The sequence below is a fragment of the Trematomus bernacchii genome, unplaced genomic scaffold (assembly GCF_902827165.1).
Source record: "Trematomus bernacchii unplaced genomic scaffold, fTreBer1.1, whole genome shotgun sequence".
In the NCBI taxonomy this organism is placed as follows: Eukaryota; Metazoa; Chordata; class Actinopteri; order Perciformes; family Nototheniidae; genus Trematomus; species Trematomus bernacchii.
In genome coordinates, this window is record NW_022987616.1 from 4,549,182 (window position 1) to 4,571,327 (window position 22,146).

The 22,146-nt window shown below is 40.8% G+C and overlaps 1 protein-coding gene across 4 annotated transcripts in view; it reads left to right on the forward strand.

The window, feature by feature from the left end:
- Positions 1–21,634, forward strand: part of LOC117483896 (trichohyalin-like) — a 95,900-nt gene extending 74,266 nt beyond the window's left edge. For 2 of the 4 annotated variants that reach the window (XM_034132224.1, XM_034132226.1), the window contains exons 22-27: positions 4,967–5,055; positions 5,543–5,617; positions 7,313–7,406; positions 7,506–7,546; positions 11,287–11,389; positions 15,234–16,379. In XM_034132224.1, the coding sequence (XP_033988115.1) occupies positions 4,967–5,055; positions 5,543–5,617; positions 7,313–7,406; positions 7,506–7,546; positions 11,287–11,389; positions 15,234–15,419 (588 nt within the window). In that variant the 3' untranslated portion in view covers positions 15,420–16,379. Of the gene's footprint in view, positions 1–4,966; positions 5,056–5,542; positions 5,618–7,312; positions 7,407–7,505; positions 7,547–11,286; positions 11,390–15,233; positions 16,380–21,311 lie in introns of those variants that run through there. The other 2 variants (XM_034132225.1, XM_034132227.1) reach the window with 2 other exon arrangements.
- The last annotated feature ends 512 nt before the right edge of the window (positions 21,635–22,146 follow it).

Genomic DNA, 22,146 nt, shown 5'->3' on the forward strand with positions numbered 1-22,146 from the left:
GACTCCTTGCTTTTATACATGTATACCTGTTTTCTTTTTACCGTGCTCAAGGAAACGTATAAGTGAAAATCAGTCTCTGCAAACCACACTAGAGACTCATCCAACAGCTCCTTGTTTAACTGTAAGTAATTGTTATAATTGTAATTATTCAAGGCTAACATTTCATCATCTCATCTTAGCTGCAAGTTTGATTCTTTTAAAAGTCCTCTTCACACACTACAAAAAAGCTCTGTAGCACTGGTCTATTCAAACTTCATCTCAGTCTCTGAGCAAACAATGAAGACTAGTTAACATTATTGATATGATTTGATATTATGGACAAATGGAAACCTAGCGAAGTCAAGACAACTTTCTTTTCCTTTTGTGTGAGATGTTATCAAGTAGATATTCATGTTATACAACACGTCATTGAATTGTGGTCCCTTAATTTACTTTAATGTCAACTTCCTAAAAATATTTGTGTATTCAGAAATAGTTTCATACAAATCAATTATCTTGCAGAAAGTAACTTTTTATAAAGGAATGCCACCCGTCACTATATATTATTTTAGTTTTAAGGTTTTGAAATAATAACAGGGCTGGCAGTTGTTTGTTGCTTGCCTTTGCTATTGACTAAAAAATACAGCAACATTAAACAAACTAAAATGGTTCTTTGCTTGGTACTGTTGCAGGCCGGTCGCTTAAGTCTTCAGTCTTCTAATTTCCCTTGATATATTAAAATGATCCCTAGTAAGATGTGGGAACTTCATCTAGCTGGGAAGTGTCTGATGAACTTTTACCGAGCCTGGTAATGTAGTTCTGCTCATGCAGGCTAGATGCAAAGATAGGGGACTTGAATAATGTCTGCCACTGATAAACAACCCAGCAGCATGCGTAGGAGAGTGTGTGATGAAAGGACTCGGGGAGAAGAGCGAGGCCATGCGGCAGCAGACGAGGGTAATTAAAGAAGCCATCATCAGCATCATTAATATGCTAGATCTGCTGTGGCCCACTGACTAGTCTAATGGAGAACATGTCATCATCGTCACCATTAGGGAGAGTGGGACACACACAAACACACGCACGCACAGTCTTAATGTTGGGTCACGCCATGATTATCACCATTAAGCCTAGAGTGAGAAGACCTGCTCAGGAAACCTCATTCTCTCCTACCGTCACACACACGCACGCACACTCACACACTCACTCACCCTCACCCTCACACACGCCTGTAGATCTTTAATTCAGACCCTGTGAGTGATAAGTATGCATATTTAAGTGATGTCAGGCCTGTTGGGTCTTTTAATTAGACAGAATGAATGAATGTTTTATAAAAACGTGTTTAACAATAAATGTGTTCATTAATTTGATGAGAGGATGTGCTCTGATGAGCTGAGTGGAACAGAGTAATGGCTCGTATTCAGCTCTGGCGGTTTGATGGTTATGGTAGCAACAAGCAGGCTGTCTGCTTCTGATTAGATCCTCATCTTCATATTCCTCACAGAGAAAAGTTAACTTTGAGTTATGTTTATCCCTTGGACAGCACGGTCTGTTTTAGTGAAAAAGCACTTTTGTCCTGGACAGCTAATGTGAAATGTGATACTAGTCCACAGCTCCATGGAGAATAGAAAAGATGGAAAATCCATTAAGTCTCCACAATTTCTTTCTTTTCTGTCTGCAGGTACGCTTTGTACGATCTTTTTCTGAACTTATACATCAGAATGAACTTCAAGCCACATCTTGTATCTATTGTGAATACAGAATGTGGGCTGGACTGTGCTTTTTTATGATAGAATAAACCATCAAAATGATAAATACTATTGCAGCAGATCAGAAATCCTTCACCAGCTCTGCAGCAGTTAACTCATATTCCCCAGCAGAGGCCTGAAAGAACCAGTGGTATCGCCCAACTTGGTTATAAGTGTGTCCCAAATGCATTTCGTTGCCCCTTTTAGCCCCCATCATCTGCTAAAATATTTGTGCAACAAAACCAATCTAAATGTTAAGCAGGTGTGCTACTTTACTCCTCCCCCCTCGTGTGCAATCGCACCTCCTTTGTCCCCTTTTCTCTAAATGTCCTCACACTCTCCCCCTTTTCCTCACACACCCGTCCACTGCCTCCCCTGACACTGGTGGAAACAGAGTGATGGTGCGTAATTTAGTCCTAATCACAACATCAGACTTGTGGCGCGATTTACATCCCTCCGCCAGTCAGGAGGGAGATGTTAATGTGAGACTAAAGGTAATTACTGTCATTAGTGTGTGTGTGTGTGTGTGTGTGTGTGTGTGTGTGTGTGTGTGTGTGTGTGTGTGTGTGTGTGTGTGTGTGTGTGTGTGTGTGTGTGTGTGTGTGTGTGTGTGTGTGGTGTGTGTGTGTGTGTGTGTGTGTGTGTGTGTGTGTGTGTGTGTGTGTGTGTGTGTGTGTGTGTGTGTGTGTGTGTGTGTGTGTGTGTGTGTGTGTGTGTGTGTGTGTGTGTGTGTGTGTGTGTGTGTGTGTGTGTGTGTGTGTGTGTGTGTGTGTGTGTGTGTGTGTGTGTGTGTGTAGATGCATTTAAGTGTGCCACTTTTTGAGTGGTTCAGTTTGATATTGTTGTGTCTATAATTAATATTGTAGTATTAGTGTGGGTTTGGTCTACACCAAAATCAGGAAAGAAATCACAACTAATATTTATTCCTATTTGATAAATGCTATTACCATTTATACCCCGACTCAGTTTTCTCTTCAGAATTTAATAATTTGCTCGACTTAATTTCGTCGTTGCCCCAGTTTTTCTTGATGACTTCATTTGTGGAAAGGTCCTTAACCCGAGTCTTATTAAAAGTGTAATTCTTCCTCATGTTGTGAGATGTTAGTCATCAGATACGCGTCTTCTTCATGACTTGCTTTCACATCTCAGGCAGCCTATTCAGTTGGCAATGTGAGTGTCCATTTACCTTTTTGTTGCAGCAAATATTGTTGTTGCACATTTTGCTGCAAAAGAACACACGCTAAAACCTTTGAGTTGTTGCATGAATTTCTCTCATAGACTGTGCTACAAATATGACTGGTCAACTGTACAACTGTCTGCTCACTCTGTAGCTCAGGGTTGTATGTGGTGCAGGTAGATAAAGTTGTAAATAATCTAAAAGTTGTTGTTTTCACTCTGTACAAGCTGTAGTTCTGTACATTTGGGGTTGGCCCAAAGGAGGTAATATATTGCTGTTTTGTTGATTCATAACAATCAATAGATCAACAAACCAGACTTAATGAACTCTACAGAATTGTGTTTTATTTAGTAATCTTAAAGGTTCTTCATTTCTATTGGCTGTATTGCCCTGTTCCACTGAAGCCATTTGATGCTGAAATGAAGCCTAGTTCTAATCTTTTTAGTCAGCTCTGCATCGACAGGATCAGGTGTCTTATTATCTCTGTGTTACATTTAACCCTGTGGTGCTTTCCAGATAAACATCTACAATAATACATGTAACTATAGGATTCACCACACGCACACGCACACACACACACGCACACGCACACGCACACACACACACACACAGAACATGATTCAGCTTACACGGCAGCTGATATTTTTGACATTTTGGGTTAATCATATGGCATTTTTGGGGTGCCTAAATGATGTCCCACATATTGGAAAAATTCGTTCATGGTCGTCAAAGTCTTCATGGGAAGATGGTATAGTGTATCAAGGTGTTTCCATGGCGATAAGGGTAATGTGTCGGGCTCCCCAGAGTTGAGGTCTGGAAAGGTCCTGACTGATAAGCAGAATGAAAAGTCAGCAGTTTGGCCGGTGCCATCCCATCGCTGTTTTCACCCCTCACCCGACTTCCTCCTGCAATCTCGTCTTCAGTCTGCTCTCCCCCATCCTCCCCCTTTCCTCCCTCTTTCCTCCCTCTTTCCTCCCTCTTTCCTCCCTCTTTCCTCCCCCATCCTCCCTCTTTCCTCCCCCATCCTCCCTCTTTTCTCCCTCTGCACCTGTTTTAAACTTCTACCCGCTATCTATACCTGCGTCTGCCACCCTTTCATCCCCCATTATTCTCCCTTTAGCTAATTTTTCTCTCGGGTTGCTAATGTGCTTTATTTTTGTCATGTATTTTCACCCTGTCCTTTCTTCACATCTATTACAGTCTCCCTTATCCACTTGTTTCACCGTCATTTATTTCACACCTTTGGTGTCGGTGCAGAGTGGGAGAGACTTAAACAAATCTCAAAGTGAAAAGCCAGTGTAAGACTTTAATATTTCCCTTGAGAGAAAGTGATATTTTTAAGCTGCAGACTTCTGGTTGAACTAAAGCAGGGTTACTGTAGATCCTTATAAACTCGCTAAAGGCACTACATTTAATCATCTAAAATAATGCCTTCATTTGTATAAACATTTATCTAATCCTAAATCCTAAACAAGCAAAGACAAAGAAAGATTACAGGAATTTAGAGATTGATACTTATATTACCAAATGTCTCTTACAATAATATCATGCAGATCAAACTTTCCTTCAGCTGTAGGATTAATGCAAAGTATTAACACGACAATACAAATCTTCCAGTTTTCACCATCGTGAATCCAGTCAGAAAAGATGAGGAATTTAAGAGTAAGAAGAAAGTAATAAGAGGGGAATTCTGTGAACATTATGCATACGTTTTACTTTGCTGCTATATATGTTATATTGTTGCATCGATTCTTGTGTCTAATCTGTCGGAGAGAAACCGTTATTTATTTTTATTTTATCTTTATTATCATACATTTGACCTCCTTGTGTCTATTAACCTGATGAAATGTTATATTTTGCTGCATGTACAGGTCTGTACAGTTCTTAACAAATAATCTGAGGGGAATTTCTTGTATTTTTAACTTGTGGTTTGTCATTTTGTAAAGCACTTTGAGCTGCATGTGTTGTATGAAAAGTGCTCTATAAATAAAGATTTATTATTATTATATTTAGTTGTATGATGTCTCACATTGTTATGGATTATACTTGGTGTGTATTGCAGCTGAAAGAGACACTGATCGGCAAAGCAAACCTCCGCTGTGAGAGCCAGCTGGTCCTGACTAATGTCAACCGCTGGATCAGTGAACAAAGGTATGACAACACTTACACTGAATGTTTTTTATTGTTCTTTCCTTAAATGTGTATATAAAAAGAAATGTACCAGTATATTTAAGTTGATAATGTGTATGTTCAGTGTGTTTATAGTACCCCTACCAATACTATGTTATTATAAAAGGGTCAATACTTGTTTATAGTGTTTCATACTTATTCCGTCTAGAGTGTTTATATCTCTACAACCTCAATTCAATATTTACAATAATGTTCATAGTGTTTGTACTCAATAATTCTTCTTATGCTGTATATACTTACTAATAATATCTGTCGTATTTATATGATTATTTTATACACATATGCTGCTTCTCTTGCACGTCTGCTTAGATGCTCACATCATTTTTCCACGACAATACAGTTGCATCTTTCTAATCTAATCTTATCACTGCCCTATATAGTGGCATTAATAATGGCTATTTTACCTTTAAACTTTATTACATTTAAGACGTTTTTCTCCTCTTTACAGGGCTTCCAACGAGAGCCTCTCTGCTCAGATGAAGGCCCAACACAAGATGCTGCTCATCCTCACTGAAGAGAAAGCGTGAGTTTATCAATGAGGGAATAATGCTACACCTCCACCTCCACCTATTTGTGTGTATTATAGATGGATAGATGGATGGATGGATGGATATATACATAGATAGATAGATAGATGGATAGATAGATGGATAGATGGATAGATAGATAGATGGATAGATAGATGGATAGATGGATAGATAGATAGATAGATAGATAGATAGATAGATAGATGGATGGATAGATAGATAGATACTGTAGATAGATAGGTAGATGGGTAGATAGATAGATGGATAGATGGATGGATAGATAGATGGGTAGGTAGGTAGATAGATAGATGGATAGATGGATGGATAGATAGATAGATAGATAGATGGATAGATAGATAGATAGATAGATAGATGTATAGATAGATGGATAGATAGATGGATAGATAGATGGATAGATAGATAGATAGATAGATAGATAGATGGATGGATAGATAGATACTGTAGGTAGGTAGGTAGATAGATGGATAGATGGATGGATGGATAGATAGATAGATAGATAGATAGATAGATGTATAGATAGATAGATAGATAGATGGATGGATAGATAGATAGATAGATAGATGAATAGATGGATAGATAGATAGATAGATAGATAGATAGATAGATGGATGGATAGATAGATACTGTAGATAGGTAGGTAGGTAGGTAGGTAGGTAGGTAGATAGATAGATAGGTAGGTACTTTATTAATCCCACAGCATAATAAAACACAAGGCAATGTACATAAGAGAAACTAAGACACAGAAATAAACAGTCTAATATATTTCAGAAATAGCATTAAAAAGATAAAAAATAAAAAATATGTATACATGTGGAAAATATACATGTGGAAATACAAATCTCCAGTAACAAATATAATGCAGGATATTATTGTGCAAGAATGGATTATTCAATATTAAATAGAATATGAATGTAACATTTCCAGTGGGATTTTAAGTCCAGTTATTAAGAGAAGCTATGGAAGATGGACACAGTGATTTTGCATATCTGCATCATCATGACTCACACACACACATGCACACTTACACACACATGCACACTCACAGACAGGGGCGTGACATATTCCTCTTCCCAGAGATCAAAGCTGTCTAGCCTTCTCCTGTCATCCCCCCCCCCCTGCGGTGCCATGCCCTCCCCCCCGCCCCGCCCAGCAGCACTACCACCCTCTGTGTGTCTGCTGCTTCCTCTCTCTCTTAACTTCCACTGTGTGTGTGTGTGTTTTGTTCTTACATTTTTGTTATTCAGCAATGAAAACAGTCTTTCACAACCTAGAAACACAAGCTAGGTGAAGTTAGAGCGTTATAACATCTCAAAAACCGGATATTCCTACTTCCCCTCCCATTTAAATAAAGTATTACAATAAAGACAGCTTTTTTTGAATACTTCTGGATACTGAGAATACAAATATTAAATACTGAAATAGCCACAAGTGATAAATGGCTGCAATCGGGTTCCATCATCATTGATCATCAAATGTGTGTATGTATGTCATAGATAACGTCTGATAGTTAAAGGCTCTTCCGGAAGCACAGGCGCCATTTCTGTTGTTTGGTGGAGTATTTTTTGCCATGTAAACAAGAGTCCCTTGATGATAATAGGTGTCTGTTTTTTCTTTGCCGGTGTTTATTTCTCTGTTTAACTCTGTCTCTGCATCTCCCCGGCTTTCGTCAGACATCTTCAGGGCGCTAATGACACGCTGAAGGCGGAGGTAAAGAGACTGAAAGAAGCGGCGGATAAGAAGCAGAGAGACATGGAGCGCTTCAAGGTGAACAGGTGCAAAGTGGAAAAGCAATGAAGTACAAGCAGGGAGAGACAAATAAAGAGTGTCGATCACAAACAGGTTTCATTTCATAATTGTTTCCAGGCCCGGATCCAAGACCAGGGCATCCGGCAAGACGACAGAACGTGAGTCATCCATGTGTGTGTGAACATGTTACATTTGTGTGCATCCACCAGCTGATCAGAGCTTAGCATTCATATCCAACAAAAAGCCCACCATGTTTCACACACAATCTAGCCTGAACAAAGCTGATGATGATAATAACAGCAGGAGTGCGAAGTTGTGAATGAAACACCCCTGCGGGCCCAGCCACCTGTGTTTCCCTGCATGTGTGTGTGTGTGTGTCACTGAATCTGAATAAGTTATTCACGCTGGGCCTTTAACAATGATTACACTCTAATCAAGGGCCCATTCTCTCCTGCTTTGCCACCCCCATGGCTGTCAAATAGCATTCATCTGAAGAGGAGAGATATATTTGTTATGTTCGTTAAGGTAATTAAAGTGAATGTGGCACAGATGGGATTGGGTGTCGGATGGAAGTGAGAAAGGAGGGTGGGAGAGGGTGTTTGTGGGGGGGCACCAGTACCCCCCATACTCCCAGTGTGACCCCCTCAGGTCTCGCTCATTAACACCCCCCCCCCCCACCCCCCCCCCCCACCCCCCCCCCCCCACCCCCTCACATCATTTTGAGCCCCTCCCTTCAAGAACCACCAGGCTCTGTTTCCAAAACGGATCAGATTTGTTTTGACTGGAGTAGCTTTCCAACGCTATTCAAAGCTGTCAGTCATTTTAATGATATCATTAAGGGGCCGCGACAGAAAGATGAATCGCTTTTCTTTGTCTTTCCTTCATAATTGCGATTGAGCGAGGGGGGGGGGGGGGGGAGACGGAGCGAGAGAGGCAGTTCATATAGACGTATGCATAAGAGGGGTTTTGATTGAGCGAATATAATAACATGGGACGAGATAAAAACAGTGAATGAAAGCCTCTTCCATAGTGTCTCCCCATCCATTCTCTCTTCTTTCTCCATTTTCTTTATTATGAAGATTCCTAATTTATTTTATTTCATTATTACCCCCCCTGCTCACTCTACACCTACCTAACCCAAATGCCATATGTATGAAAATCATACATCCATAAGGCAACAGATGTGTCATGATATTAGCATGGCAGCCATATACATTGGATAAATCTCATTACTGGTGGCAAAGGGGATATCTGCAGTGTGTCGGCTCTGTCACTATCACTGGCAGCAATCCACACGGCGTGAAGGTTTTGTCATTAGATATGCCTTTATTAAAGAAATGTATTACGATCACACGGCCTACTGTTCCCCAGCAGCTGGAGTGTCACCGCTTCACTCTGTCGATGGCAGTTTGTGCCGGTAAAGCTAACAGAGAGGTGAGGAAGATGAATGGAGAACATAGACATTTACATATAGTTTTATAGTTGTTAGCAAACCCTGCCTGTTGCTGGAGGAGGACGCTATGCCTGCCTTTCCCTCCTGCAACAGCCCTTAAAATGCAAAAATGTCATGTTTGTGCCATGGAGCAGTATTTCTCAACATAAATACATGACATCTTTAGTTGATTAAATGATTTGCATCCACACTTTCACACTTAACCTCAAATAATCTGAAATTATAAATAAATATGAGTGTTAATTGAAATGCATTAAGTGGTGGAAGTGGATATTGATGCTGTTTGCTGTGACTCATCCCATGTGGGGTGTGCTCATAAAGCATCAGGCTCCATCAGGCGCACCATTAACAATGTGCTTCCAATTAAGAGCAGCCAGTGATCACAGCAGAGGATTTGTACAAACACGGAGAACTAGAGTGAAGCAGAAGCAGAGATAAGAAGGAGACTGTGTGATAGGAGTCATGTCTTGCATACCATTTCAGATGAGAGCCGTAAATAAGAACGATGAGTGTGTGTTTGCAGCGATGTAGTTTATTGCGTAGTTTAGAGAGCATGGCAGCTTGGCTCTGACACTAATGACTGTAATTATACACACACTGATTGGGTTAGGCCGCTAATTACACACATCCATGTTTGCGTGTAAACACAGGAACACATGTTTACACAGGCGTCACGCCAAGCACCGAGCGCATCGCTGCCTTCTCACATCGGGAGCATAAATCTCACACAGTTGTCTCAGCGGCGGTGATGTTTCATGATCTGCTGAAGACCACATTACCATCGAGGGGAGAGTTTAAATCATGTGAAGAATCTGTGGCGCTTCTGATTTTTATGTTCGTGCTTAAAGTTTACACCTCCTGTTTTTACTTTGCTTTAGCAACTCATCTTTTTAAGGCGTTTAGGATATAAAAGATCAAAGGGAATTTGAGCATTTCTCCCTATTAATGTTCTTTGTGTCGTCAGTATGGTGTGAAATTAAAAGGATTTGAAAGGGTCAGTTGCAATTATCCTCAGTTCATAAGTGTCAATTTTCCGAAAATTAGGTTTCTTTAAGAAAATTAAAAAATGCTTACATTGGACAAGCTTGATTAGTCATTCGGTTAATAGGATTGAGTGATTCAGATAATAGACAGTCAGTTGTATTCATGCAAGTCTTTCATATTTATTCTCATGGTCCATTTTCAGTTTGTACATATATGGACAAATTAATGAAAAATAATATGGTATCTATATATTTTCATATTCACGTGTAAAGGAACTACACATCGACACAGATTGTCAGTTCTACTGTAAATGGTTTGAAGTTCTTCTCCTCTTAGAAAACCATAAGAGATATCTAGAAATATTTCAGTGGAGTGTGTTTTAATTCAGTGGTGCTCCCATTAATGTTGTTATTGTCTCTTGGTTGAGGTTTACTATAGACGGCTACAAATGCACAGCAGCTGAATTGTCCCGCTAATGAATCTCATAAAGTTTTCAGGCAAAAATGTCAGTTCACATATTAGCATCTCCCTCAAGTGTCTCCTCAGATCTTAAATGTTTAAAGTTATCGCTAATAGGGCCAAAAGCTTGTGTGTGTGTGTGTGTGTCTCAGCTCACCCACATCCACTGGAAAAAAAATAATGTCATTTATTAGCGTCTCCATGAGCGTGCGCGTCTTCTCAACTGAAGCAAAACGGGACTGTCTTTCCATCCGCTGCTCTGATAGGAAATCCCAGCTTGCTCTTTACAAGAAAATTAACATTGGGAAGGTACGGTGGTACTTTAATGGGCTAAGAAGTCTTCAATAAAGTATTTAGAAGGTTTTCCGAATGCTAACTGGACAGGTTCAGTGGGGCATGAAAGAAAGAGCGTAAAGCGGGGGCAGCAAGCGCTTCAGCCCGTACAGAGCACCATTATCCACCGTCGTTAATTTAATAGACATTCCTTTGTCGGCCCTGGGTCTGAAGACAGCAGACCCCAACATTTGTTTGTCATTTCCCAAAACGTTTTTAATAAACAGTTAAAATCTTAAATGGCTTCTTGTACTCTTAATGTTCCCTGGCTGCGGTGGTTTTGTTTTTGTTTCTCTTTTTTTTCTGTATTACATGCGCTTTCATATATCATTTAATGATTTCTGGAACTCATTTGCTCACCCATCTTTGAGTTTAGTAATAAGTTATAATGAAGATGGTTATAATGAAGATAACTTTCTTTCTGCCCTAGATTCGAAGGACATTTGATTGGAGCTGTTCTGTCTTGCAAATGCATATTGTGCAAAAACACTAGAGTTTAAAAGTTTACGATGGCATGCTAAATATTCATGATAAACTACAAAAGCCAGTTTCAGATAGTTACAGAAAGCTACATTTTTACGATTAATTTCTCTTAAACTACTACAAATACTTAGATTCTCTTAAAAAATGTATTTCTAATTCATGTTTGTGCACATGCTTGTGTTTCAGCTTAGAAAAGCAGGGCTGCGTTGCTCACAATCTCAGCAAAATGGAGGACATGCAGACCAGACTGCGAAGCAACCTGGAGGCCGTTGGAATGCTAAATCAACAAGTAAGAGTACACACACACACACACGCACGCACACGCACACACACACACCAGGTCCTGACAGTCCTTTCACAGATACAAACACACACCCACCCACCGGCCCACCTGCTGTTGAGCTCTCACAGAAGAGGAAGCTTTCATGCGTCCAACTTCAAACGCACACGCGCGCACTTACACACAGGCGCGCACAGACATCCATTTCCTCTTCCTACGATAAAAGTTAAAAGTCAGCAGCGGGGTGGGGGGGGGGGGAGGCGTGTAGGGAAGGAGGGACAAATGGTATCGGGGAAAAAGCAGTGACGTTTCTTTCCACTGGTAAATGATTTCCCTTTCATGAGACTGAGAGAGGGATGTATATCAATACAGCCGCGCTGATCTCTCTGTGACAGCATAGGGAAATGGCCCGCTGTGATAAAACAATGTGTGGGGAAAAAAACACAGAGGAATATTCTAAGGAAAAGCTGACATTCTTTTTTTTTTTTTACTTCACAAGAGTCAACAAATCACTAAAGGAGAGACAAATCAAAAGTACTCCTCAGCCCCCTCAGTTCTCCAAAACTCCAGGGCCTGGGGAACGGCTCACCCGACTTTTGTTAGTTTGCACGATGGCCCGCTGATTGACGGGCTACGACAAAAGCTGGTACTTGTTGAAGTTTGTAATGTTGTTTCAGGGAAAAGAAAAGAGCGTTAGCTGCACTTATGACGCAGAGGAAGAGAGGAGTGTTGTTTAACAGGTCAGGTGTGTAATAGCACCTCTTAATCTCTAGTGTGAATCATTACACACATCGATCCAACATCCTACAAACATACAAGCACACTTGGAAAGGGATAGGGTGTAGACGGTTCATTTACACAAGGCTATTCCCTTCACTGGACTCACACTCACAGATATCAAAGAAGAAGCTGAATGGAATGTCTCAGTTTATCTATGTGAGCAGCGTCTGGTTATAAATCAGGCCTGTGTCTCTGCTTTGGATCGGTCTCATTTACTCATAGTCACAAACGGGTTCAGTGCTGTTGCTTCCCCACTCGCCCACAGGCACACATTAACACACGGCGAACAACGCGCGCACGCATGATTTACATCCGACTGTCAAGCTAATTTCATGCAAACTTTTGAAATGTCACACGAAATTAGATCCGAGTAAAGTGATTTTCCATCAACTGGGATGAAGATGAACATCAGAGGGAAAAACTGAGAATCTTTCAAGACTTGATTAGCATTAAGCGGGCTGTTATTGTGCTTTAGCACCAGCTCGTGTCCAGGTTATTTCATGCTTTCATGCAAAGATGAAAAAAGACATGCATTATCTCCTCTGCAAGCAGCTGCAGGGAGAGATGGATCGACAGGTATTGCAGAGTATTTCCACATTTCAATGTGTTGTTTTCAATGGGCAGGTCAAATGACAAGACTCCTTTTAACCTTTACAGGTACATTTTCACCCATTTCTCAATGATTTTATTTATGAATGAGGGGTTATTTCATCCAAAATGTTGAGATAAGTGTTTTTTAATGCTATTTTTTAATATATGGATGGTTCCATGCTCAATCTTTGCAAGAAAAATGAATGACGACTACTCACATTGAATTATTGGTGTTTAATTAAATTGTTTCATTATGTACTGCCATCGAATCGTTTTAAATGAATAAAAACAATAATGTTTTTCTTTGTGCAAACAAGGCAAACTAACAATAGAGAGGTGCAGTGACGCGTCCTAAAACCCGGAAGCAAGCTGCGCATGGGTTCCCTCGACAAAAAAGCAATGGGATTTCTCCATAGGATTTTGGATAATAGGTCTGTGGAAAACAAACCTGTTAGATAAATGCACTTTTATAATTTTCATAAATCTATCGATTAGATTTATGATTTGAAAATTATAAAAGTAGGGAAGACATGTGGATATTATCCGGCTGAACAAAATGTGTATTTATCTAACAGTTTCGTTTTCCACAGACCTTATTTCGAGCTATTATCCAAAATCCTATGGAGAAACCCCATTGCTTATTTGTCGAGGGAACCCATGCGCAGCTTACTTCCGGGTTTTAGGACGCGTCACTGCACCTCTCTATAAATGCAAACAGAAGACTAACACTTGTGATAATGAATTGGAATAAGTTGGCTCAATAGGTTTAACACAGATTTGCATGATGATGTATATGCTTTATGAACCAGGAGGAACAACTGTTAAAAACAAATCACATTTCAAAACTTTTGTGCCAATGAAAAATAAATCACTTTATTTAGTTTTTCTAGCTCAGTAATTTTCACAATTTATTTAAAAATATTTGAATGGAAACCCAGCTTTCCAAGTGCAAACACACTCACGCACCAGCAATAGAACACACACCCCCCCTCCGTGTCTTTCTGCCTGTCTCTTTCTTCCCCTCTCCCCCCACTAACACACTTCCTTTTCATCCAAACGTTTGCCCACCAGTTCACCCGCAATATGTGAAGGTTGAAGAGACAAGCTGTGATTTTTAATTTCACCCCCCTCCTCTGCAATTAGAAAAGCATCCAGAGCGACCAAAGATGGGGAAAATTAAACAGGTCCACTTGAATATACGGTTAATTACAAATGTCAAACTCAGTGTTTTTCATGTGGAAACTCTATTGCTCTTGGCGAAGCATAAATGAACACGTTGGAGGATGTTTGCCTGTTGAAGATAGTAAATACTCTTTAAGCGTCTTAGGATAGTTTTTGACACATCGACATGTCATTGGCTCTTTGAGGGTTAAGCCTAAGACTTTGCTATTTCTAGTCATGAGATGTAATACATTTGCTCAGATTTATTGAGCGTGTGTGTATGTGTGTGTGTGTGTGTGCGCATGGTGTCTGGAAAGGGTAATGTTAGCAGAACCATCCGGAAATGTGTCTGTCTCATCTCCGTTTGTGTTTTTCTCTCCCTCTATCACACACACTCATATGCGCACACACACACACACACACACACACACACACACACACACACATGGCCAGACATGTCGTTGTGACATCATTCTTGAACCGCAAAAGACACACACTAAAAAACAGATGTGAATAAGTGCAACTGTCATTACCCGACGTGTCTTTTTGTCCCTTTATCCTATAATTTCTTATTTTTCTCTTCCTCATAGCTAAAAATACATGATTTCAAATCTTTTTTTTGCTTTTATCTGCCTTATTACAATTTTTAGACTGGCACATTTGCATATAATTACCACGCATGTAAAAAAATGTTTGCCTTCAAAGACAAGTTTTGACTCGCACACCTCCCTGCCTTTAACCAAATGTCCCTGTCAAATAAAATGAAACACCCTCAATTTAGCTAGTCTGTAATTGTGTTTCGGGGAGCCCAATCATGTTCTGACGACGTGCGATTTGTTTTGAGTCACGGATGATTTTGTGTCAAATCGACCTCTAATGATCGCTCAAATTGGTTGTTTTCATGTAGAAATTTACACCGTCGCATGACTCCTACTTGCAAACCGTTTCAAACTGTGAACACAATACTCTCCTGAAAAACCTCCGCGCAATTTTCCACCGGCATTTCCGTTTCAACAGGCATGAAAGCAACTGTGAAAGATGAATTAAGCACATAATGGGATGTCAGCTTCTTCATCAACTTGATAGCTGTTGACTTCTGATGGTTGATATTTATTGGTATCTTCCAAATTAAGTTTTGTGATTTGGTTGATTTAGATGAAGTGGGATGTTTACATGTTGAAACTTCAAAAAGTGTCGTCCTTCGTCACTCTGTTTCTAAAGTCACACATGAAGATTTCCTTTCACAACTATTATTATTCTTTCTGTTTGAACATGTCTCCTCCATATGTCTCTCTGAAGGTCTTTTTTTTTCTCTCTCCAGCTAACCTCCCTCAGCAGGGAGAACAAGCGGTTGCGTAGGCAGCTGGAGGAGGAGAAGTCTAAGCGTAGACAAGTGGCCCTGCCTCCTCCTCCCCCCTCCCAGCAGTCCTCCTCAGTCCACCTCCCTCCGCCTCCTCCTCCTTTGGGCCTGGAAAACAGTGACAGGGGGACATTGATGGGATTCTAACCCAGACTAAGGCTAGGGAGAGCAGGTGAGTCCCAGGCTTTGGGGGTTCAGGATCAGGCCCCCTGCCTCTCTGCATGGCGCTTGGTCTGGCAGGACAAGCAGGGATCTGAACAAATGAAGCCCCCTGAAGACTTTGACCTGTGGAGACCTCTTGACCTGCAGCTCCTCACCAGGGAGTGCGCTCTGTTTGAGGTTAATGTCCTGCAGGTCAAAGTCAAGTCCCAGGGTGCTTTTTGCCTGAGGGGCGATCCAGAACCGGGGAATGATGATGGAATTCCCTCAAATCGTCAAAAATCAAACTCTACTGCTGTGCCATGAAGAGATTATTTCATAGAACATTCACACCTCTTAACATTTTAAATCTGATACTGAAGTGATGCCAACCTTAAAATGCTGCAATTATATGAGCAATTGCAGCTAATAACGGTAGGTTATTTCTTTAAATAATCTTCAATTGCAACAAAACTGTAGCACCTAAGCACTAACATACATCTTCACTGCACTTATTTGTAAATCCAGACAGTCCTGATGAACTATAATCAATTTATTTCAACTAAAATGAACTAATAAGACTCAAGTGTTGATGAATGTGTCTTACACTGGAGGAGAGTTTAGGGCACATCATCAGTATCCACAGACGCAGCTCAGATGTGGATGGCTGTACCACAGTCTCTGATTACTCTGCAGCTGTGCGCCATGTGTCCTGCATCTATTGCGGTGAATGTGGCCGTACGTCGTTATGAGAGTACATTATGTGTCTGCGTGCTTCTGCCTCTCTGAAAGTGCCTGTGGGAGAGTGTGTGCTCGTGAGTGATTGAGTATATTAGTTGTTTATTGTAGTAGATGTTGTTTTATATTTTGTTTTATACTTCAAAAACTATTTATTGATTTCTCTCATGTCGCTGTGTTTGGAGCCCATGTGTTGTAACGACGGGAAAATAAAAACAGATACATTTGGAAGCGGGCGTACATTCTTCCCCAACTTAATTTCATAATACTGCCAATAAATCAACAGGATAGCAATGCTACATGTTCACATTGCAGAATCCCAGCTGAGACACAAAGATTATGACATATTTGCAACCAGCTAAAAAACGAAATTATTTAAAGTGGACCTATCATGCTATATTTGAATAATATAGTGTAGGACCATACCTATATAAGGCATATTTATACTTTTTTTTTTTCAAAATACCAAACAGATCATGCATTTTAGCCATGCCTCATTTTGCTCAATTTGACATTTTTTAGATCTGTTTTAGCAAGGGTTGATTCTGTGAGCAACAGCACCATCTACAGGCCTGGCATATGTACTACAACGTCTCCAGCGCTTTCGAACGGCAATGGCCGTGGTTGTCTCCCCTGATTGGTGGAGTTGGCCCAATAGCCGTAGCGCCACCGTCCTGACGTCAGGGCAGTGTTCAAATCTGGATCAGTTTTTATCAGATCCGTTACAGCCCCTTTTTTAGAGATTTGGGTATGGAGGAAAATAGAGAGGGTTGTGTTTTCTGACACTTGGTGAGTTCCCTGGAACACCGGGGACACATATTCATGTAGAAAAGACGTACAAAAGTGCATTTTGCATGATAGGTCCCCTTTAAATGAGGTTTTGACGAAGATACAACGACATTTTTGTCTTGCCTTCTTTCCATGGGCATCTCCAAATGACCCCTAGGCTCTTTTTTGCTTCTAGTCGAACATATATACTTGAACAAGAGCACTGTTCCAACGAGCAACAACAGAAAAGAAGCATGCAAATATCTGATCAGCAAGAGCACTATTATACTGTGATAATGAGAATTCTGGGGAAAGCAGGTCTCAGGCCTCATCTTGCCATCTTCCCTTTCCTTCTCCCCCCACCTGTCTCCCAAACCCCCTTTTTTTTATCCTTCATTGGTTCAGTACATACATAGCTGTTGTATAGCCGGTCAGGATGTCTTACATTTTAATGATTGCGAGTAGAACTGCATGTCCTTGTTAGCTTCCTCATTTGTCATGTCACACTCAAAAATACCCGTCTTTTATGTGCAAACACACAAGCGTGCACCCACTCACACATTTATATTCTTTCACAAACAGTAACACACACACACACACAAACGGCACAGTCATTAAAAATGAAACCACAGGCTTTTTGAAAACTCAGAGGACTGAGGGAAAAGTCAGCAGCGCAGCGGTGAAAAGAGTCCCCCTGGAAACAATGAGGAGAATGATCATTTGTTGTTCTTGAAAAACCCGGTGAGGTTTCACAGAGGTTAAGCTTCCCTTTGATGTGTTTTTAACTCGTTTCAGCTCTGTGGAGGGATTAGTCAGCCTCTCACACACACACACACACACACACACACACATTCACACACACAACAAGCACATACAGGCTCTTAATTTCCACACCATGAGCTCTTCTCTCACAAAAGGCAGAAAGCACCGAACAGGCTCCTTCCTAACCTAATTTCATCAAATGAGAGTGGGTGGTACTTCACTGCTGTATGTGTGGTCCCTTAGAAATCTGTGGTAAACCAGAAAAATATTGCAAGTCAGTATTTTTCCTTTTTATCCCAAATTAGCGTCAGGCTGTTTGTGAACAGTTTGGGCCCTCAACCACGAGAGAGAGACGCAGAGAGAGAGACAGAGTTGCTGTTGATCATCACGGCACTCATTACAGTGTTTACGAGGCATTATCTGATCCCTATTTCAAGATACAAATGGTGTGTGTGTGTGTGTGTGTGTGTGTCCAGTCTGGGCTTCCCTGTAGGTCTGTGTGGTTGCCCATGCTAATAATCACACAAAAGTTCACAGCCCATGTTGTAAGCAGCTTTGCAAAAGCTAGTGTTTGCAAATGATTCTTAGTGTTTGAGTTTAACAAACTTAGAGTACCAGATGTGTGGGAATAGACCGTAGAGGCCATTTTATGTTGTTATATTGCACTTCTATGAATTAGTAATTTACTTGCACTAAAAGTTTTTTTTTTATTGTAACAGCAACTAAATAGTGGTAAGGGAGAAGAGCTTTGGCTCTGTGTAGCCACTGGACCACTTTAATGCCACAATAATAAGTAGTTGCAATTTTATATTTGTTATCATATTAATCATGGCTGCATGATTTGGAAAAAATGATTCTGAAGAAAACCATTTGTCGGCTCGGATTTGCCTGCAGTCCCACAATAACTAATATAGAATACAATTTTCACCATCATTTATTTTACCAAATATTGCACTTGTCCATTACGATTAAATCTCAATTAATTGTGCAGCCCGTATTCTAACTTTTCCACACATACTGTTGTTGCATAGTTTCAAAGTAAAATGCATCAGTCTTTGTGCAACTGAGAATAACTCAAAGACAACAGGGACCTCACCAAAAAGACTTGCCCTTCAGGAATATATATAAATATAAACAGCCATTTTTAAAATTGTCATATCATGACAACCTACATATACAACATGTGGAACAGCCTGTTTATCATGTGAGAAATGCCAGGTGTAGCCCAGTGTTCTGCCACCGTTACGATTACTTTTAGTGGGAGAGGCAGTTCTGTCACAGCACGAGCAGAAAGTGACAACAGAGGCTGAGAGAGAGAGAGAAAGTGACAACATGTCTCTTCTAAAAGTTAGGTCACTCAAACAAAAGAATAGGAAAAAAGACAGTTATTCACACACTTTTAAAAAGGTGGGTTTATGTTATGTGTGTGCTTTTTATAGACTATACAGCGACACTATAGCAATGTGCTGACATTCTGTCAATACACAGGGTTTGTAATCTGTAGGCAGAGATTCAAAGAGATCAGTTTGATAAATAAATGTCTCTGAAAGCAATGTTTAAACTTGAGTTATACAGATTACTTGCTATAGTGTAGGTAAAATGTAATGTTCACGAGTAAACAGAAGCAAAGCTCTACCTTGAAAAGATATTAATTAATAATATGAGTATATTTAATTTGTGCTATTGGATGTTCCTTTGCTCTCACTGGAAAATGTATTTCGTTCTGCTTATTAACTCTCATTGTCTGGTTAAAGGGGCTGAAATAGTACATCGTTAATAGACAGGATCCTACATGTAGTGCCCATTGAAATATTGTTTGAATGAATTCATTTATTTTCTTATTTAAAGATTACTCTTTATACTAAATGTCAGTTGTGAATGAATTGTGTTTATCTTAATGCCTTATGTAGGGGACATATGACCGATCTTTGTGTCTGTTTCCATCTCTTAATGGATAAAATGACCATCAGTCCAATTTCTCACAAACGCTGAAGTGTTTCCTCAGGGAGTAAAGGAAGGGGTAAGAGAAATGGGGGGAAATGGTACGGTTTCAGACAGTAGGAAACCTAGAGGGGGAAAAAGAGATTACGAGACAATTTGAGGGAGAGGAGAAGAGTTAAGCACTACAGGGAAAGAGGAAAGGAAGTCGTGAAGTCGTGAAAAAGGGGTGCATGAAGAGGGAAGAGGCTGAAGGAACGTGGCCGGGGATTTAGGGACTAAGTTTAAGAATGAAAGGCGAGTGAGAGATGGATGCTGAGGGACACCGACAAAAGGAAGGAAGTGAAGGAGGTGCAGTGTGTGATTTAGAGAGTGGAGAGGTTAAGATGGGGAAAAGACGAGAAAGAGAGTAATGGGACATTTAGGAAAAGGTGGTGAGACGGAAAGAAAAGTGAAAGGTGAGAGAAGCGTGTGACGGGGCAGAATGAGAGATGGAGGAACCAGGGAGACACTGGAGATTTAGCCAAGGGAAAGATGGGGGAAAAGAGCAGAATGAGAGAGTAGTGGGAGATTTAGGGGTATATATGGAAGAGACAGTGTGGAAGAAGAGCATATTGTCCTTATCGGCCTGCTCCAGAAAGCCTGCTCCCTAATGGGGCCGGGGTGAAGGGGAAATGAGGACTAGGCCTGATGCTACCTGATTAGCCATCGACTCAAACACACATCAAAGGGAGGAGGAAGGAGTGCAAGGTGTGGATGTGGGCTGAAGGTGAGTCACCATCACCTCATCCAGCAGAACCACGAACCACTCTCACTGTCCCCACACACACATACACAGACTCATGGCCATTTTCTTCAACCTTGAAAGGGAAAGCTGCTCTGAATAAGGAGGTCCTCTGAATACGGGTGAGGGGGAGAGAGGAAGGGAGGGGTAAATAGACAAAAAGGAGGAGGCGGGGAGGGAGAAAGGGAGGGAGAAGGAAGAAGAGTACAAGGAGGGAGACATCAAAAAGAGTCATCATGCTCCATATTAGCGAAATAATGAAATTTGCCTTTTAGCTAATGACATCTCGGGACAGCTCTGTTAGTTTTCACATAAATTACAGCGGGCCGGACTGCATCTCACTCACTACCTCGGCACAAAGCCACACACACACACACACACACACACACACACACACACACACACACACATACACACATACACACATACACACATACACACACACACACACACACACACGAAGAGCGATCAGTGGCGCAGCGGCGACCGGTCGGTGTCCCTGTTTGAAATTCAACACTCTCAGGGACCTATATCCCTTTTCTATTCCACACCCTGAATCCATTACTGTCACACACACTTACACACCTATAATCATATTCATCACACTCACCGGAGCCTCCCCTACCTCTCTCCCTAAATTTCTATCCAAGGGAGCCCCAATATGGCAGCTGATGACCTTCATTAGTCTCCCCTTTTCTCTTTCACCTACTGTATTTCATCTTCCTCACACTGTGCATGCTCACAGACATCAGATTTTTGTTCTCTTCCTCTTATTTTCCTCTGTCACACACATTCAAACACTTTGTCTCACATGTTCTTTCATGCACCGTTTCCTGTGCCTTTCTTTTTCCCCTTTTTTCTTTTTTTTAATCTGTCACTCTTTTCTCATTACTCTCTCTCTGTTTCATTAGCATACAGAGTAAGAAGATGGCGCTGGGGGTAATCTGCGCGAGTCGGCGGTGACAAAATGGAGGGCGTCATCAGAGGTCGCGGCGCTGTCATCAACCGCCAAACGTTCCGCTGATGTGTGCCTGTCACACGCTCACACTCGTGCATGCATCACACACATTTGCAGTGCACAGGGGAGAAAGAAGGCAACATGTATCCGTAATCAGGTGTGACACATCACAGCGTAAATGCCGCAATCTCACCTGACAACCACGTACACGCATGAAATGTTTGCGTTGTGGACCACCGCGACTGAAACAGACATTGACAGGTATCTGAGTATATTCTGGGATGCACATAACAGCGCCTTTTAATAAATACAGCCGGTTTGTCTGGTTTGGGTTTTTTTTGTTGTAGTTGTTGAATTTATTACGGTTTTAAAGGATGTAGATGTGGCAGCTGTGCGGAGGGAAACGGACTGTGATTTCCTTTAAGCCCTTTTCCATCTTCAAGTAGCTCTGATAATCAGTTCAGTAGACTGACATCGTTTACTGAGACATGTTTATAGTCAGGACAGCTTTTGCGATCAGCAATCTGTCTTCTTTTATATGTACATATTTACAAATACAACACTTCAGGTACAAAGTCACATGAGTAGTATGGCCTAATTAATTCTCCATTTGCCTCATAGTTGAAGAGAACTGAAATAGCATTATTTATCAGGAAATTGTGATAAATAGCGAATGAAAACAACTTTAGCTTCAAATGTCTTCTTTGATTTTGCAAAATGTTGTCACTTTTGCTGAATAAAAACCCCCTGTAGCCAAACATGACATATCGTAATACGTACTAAATGGT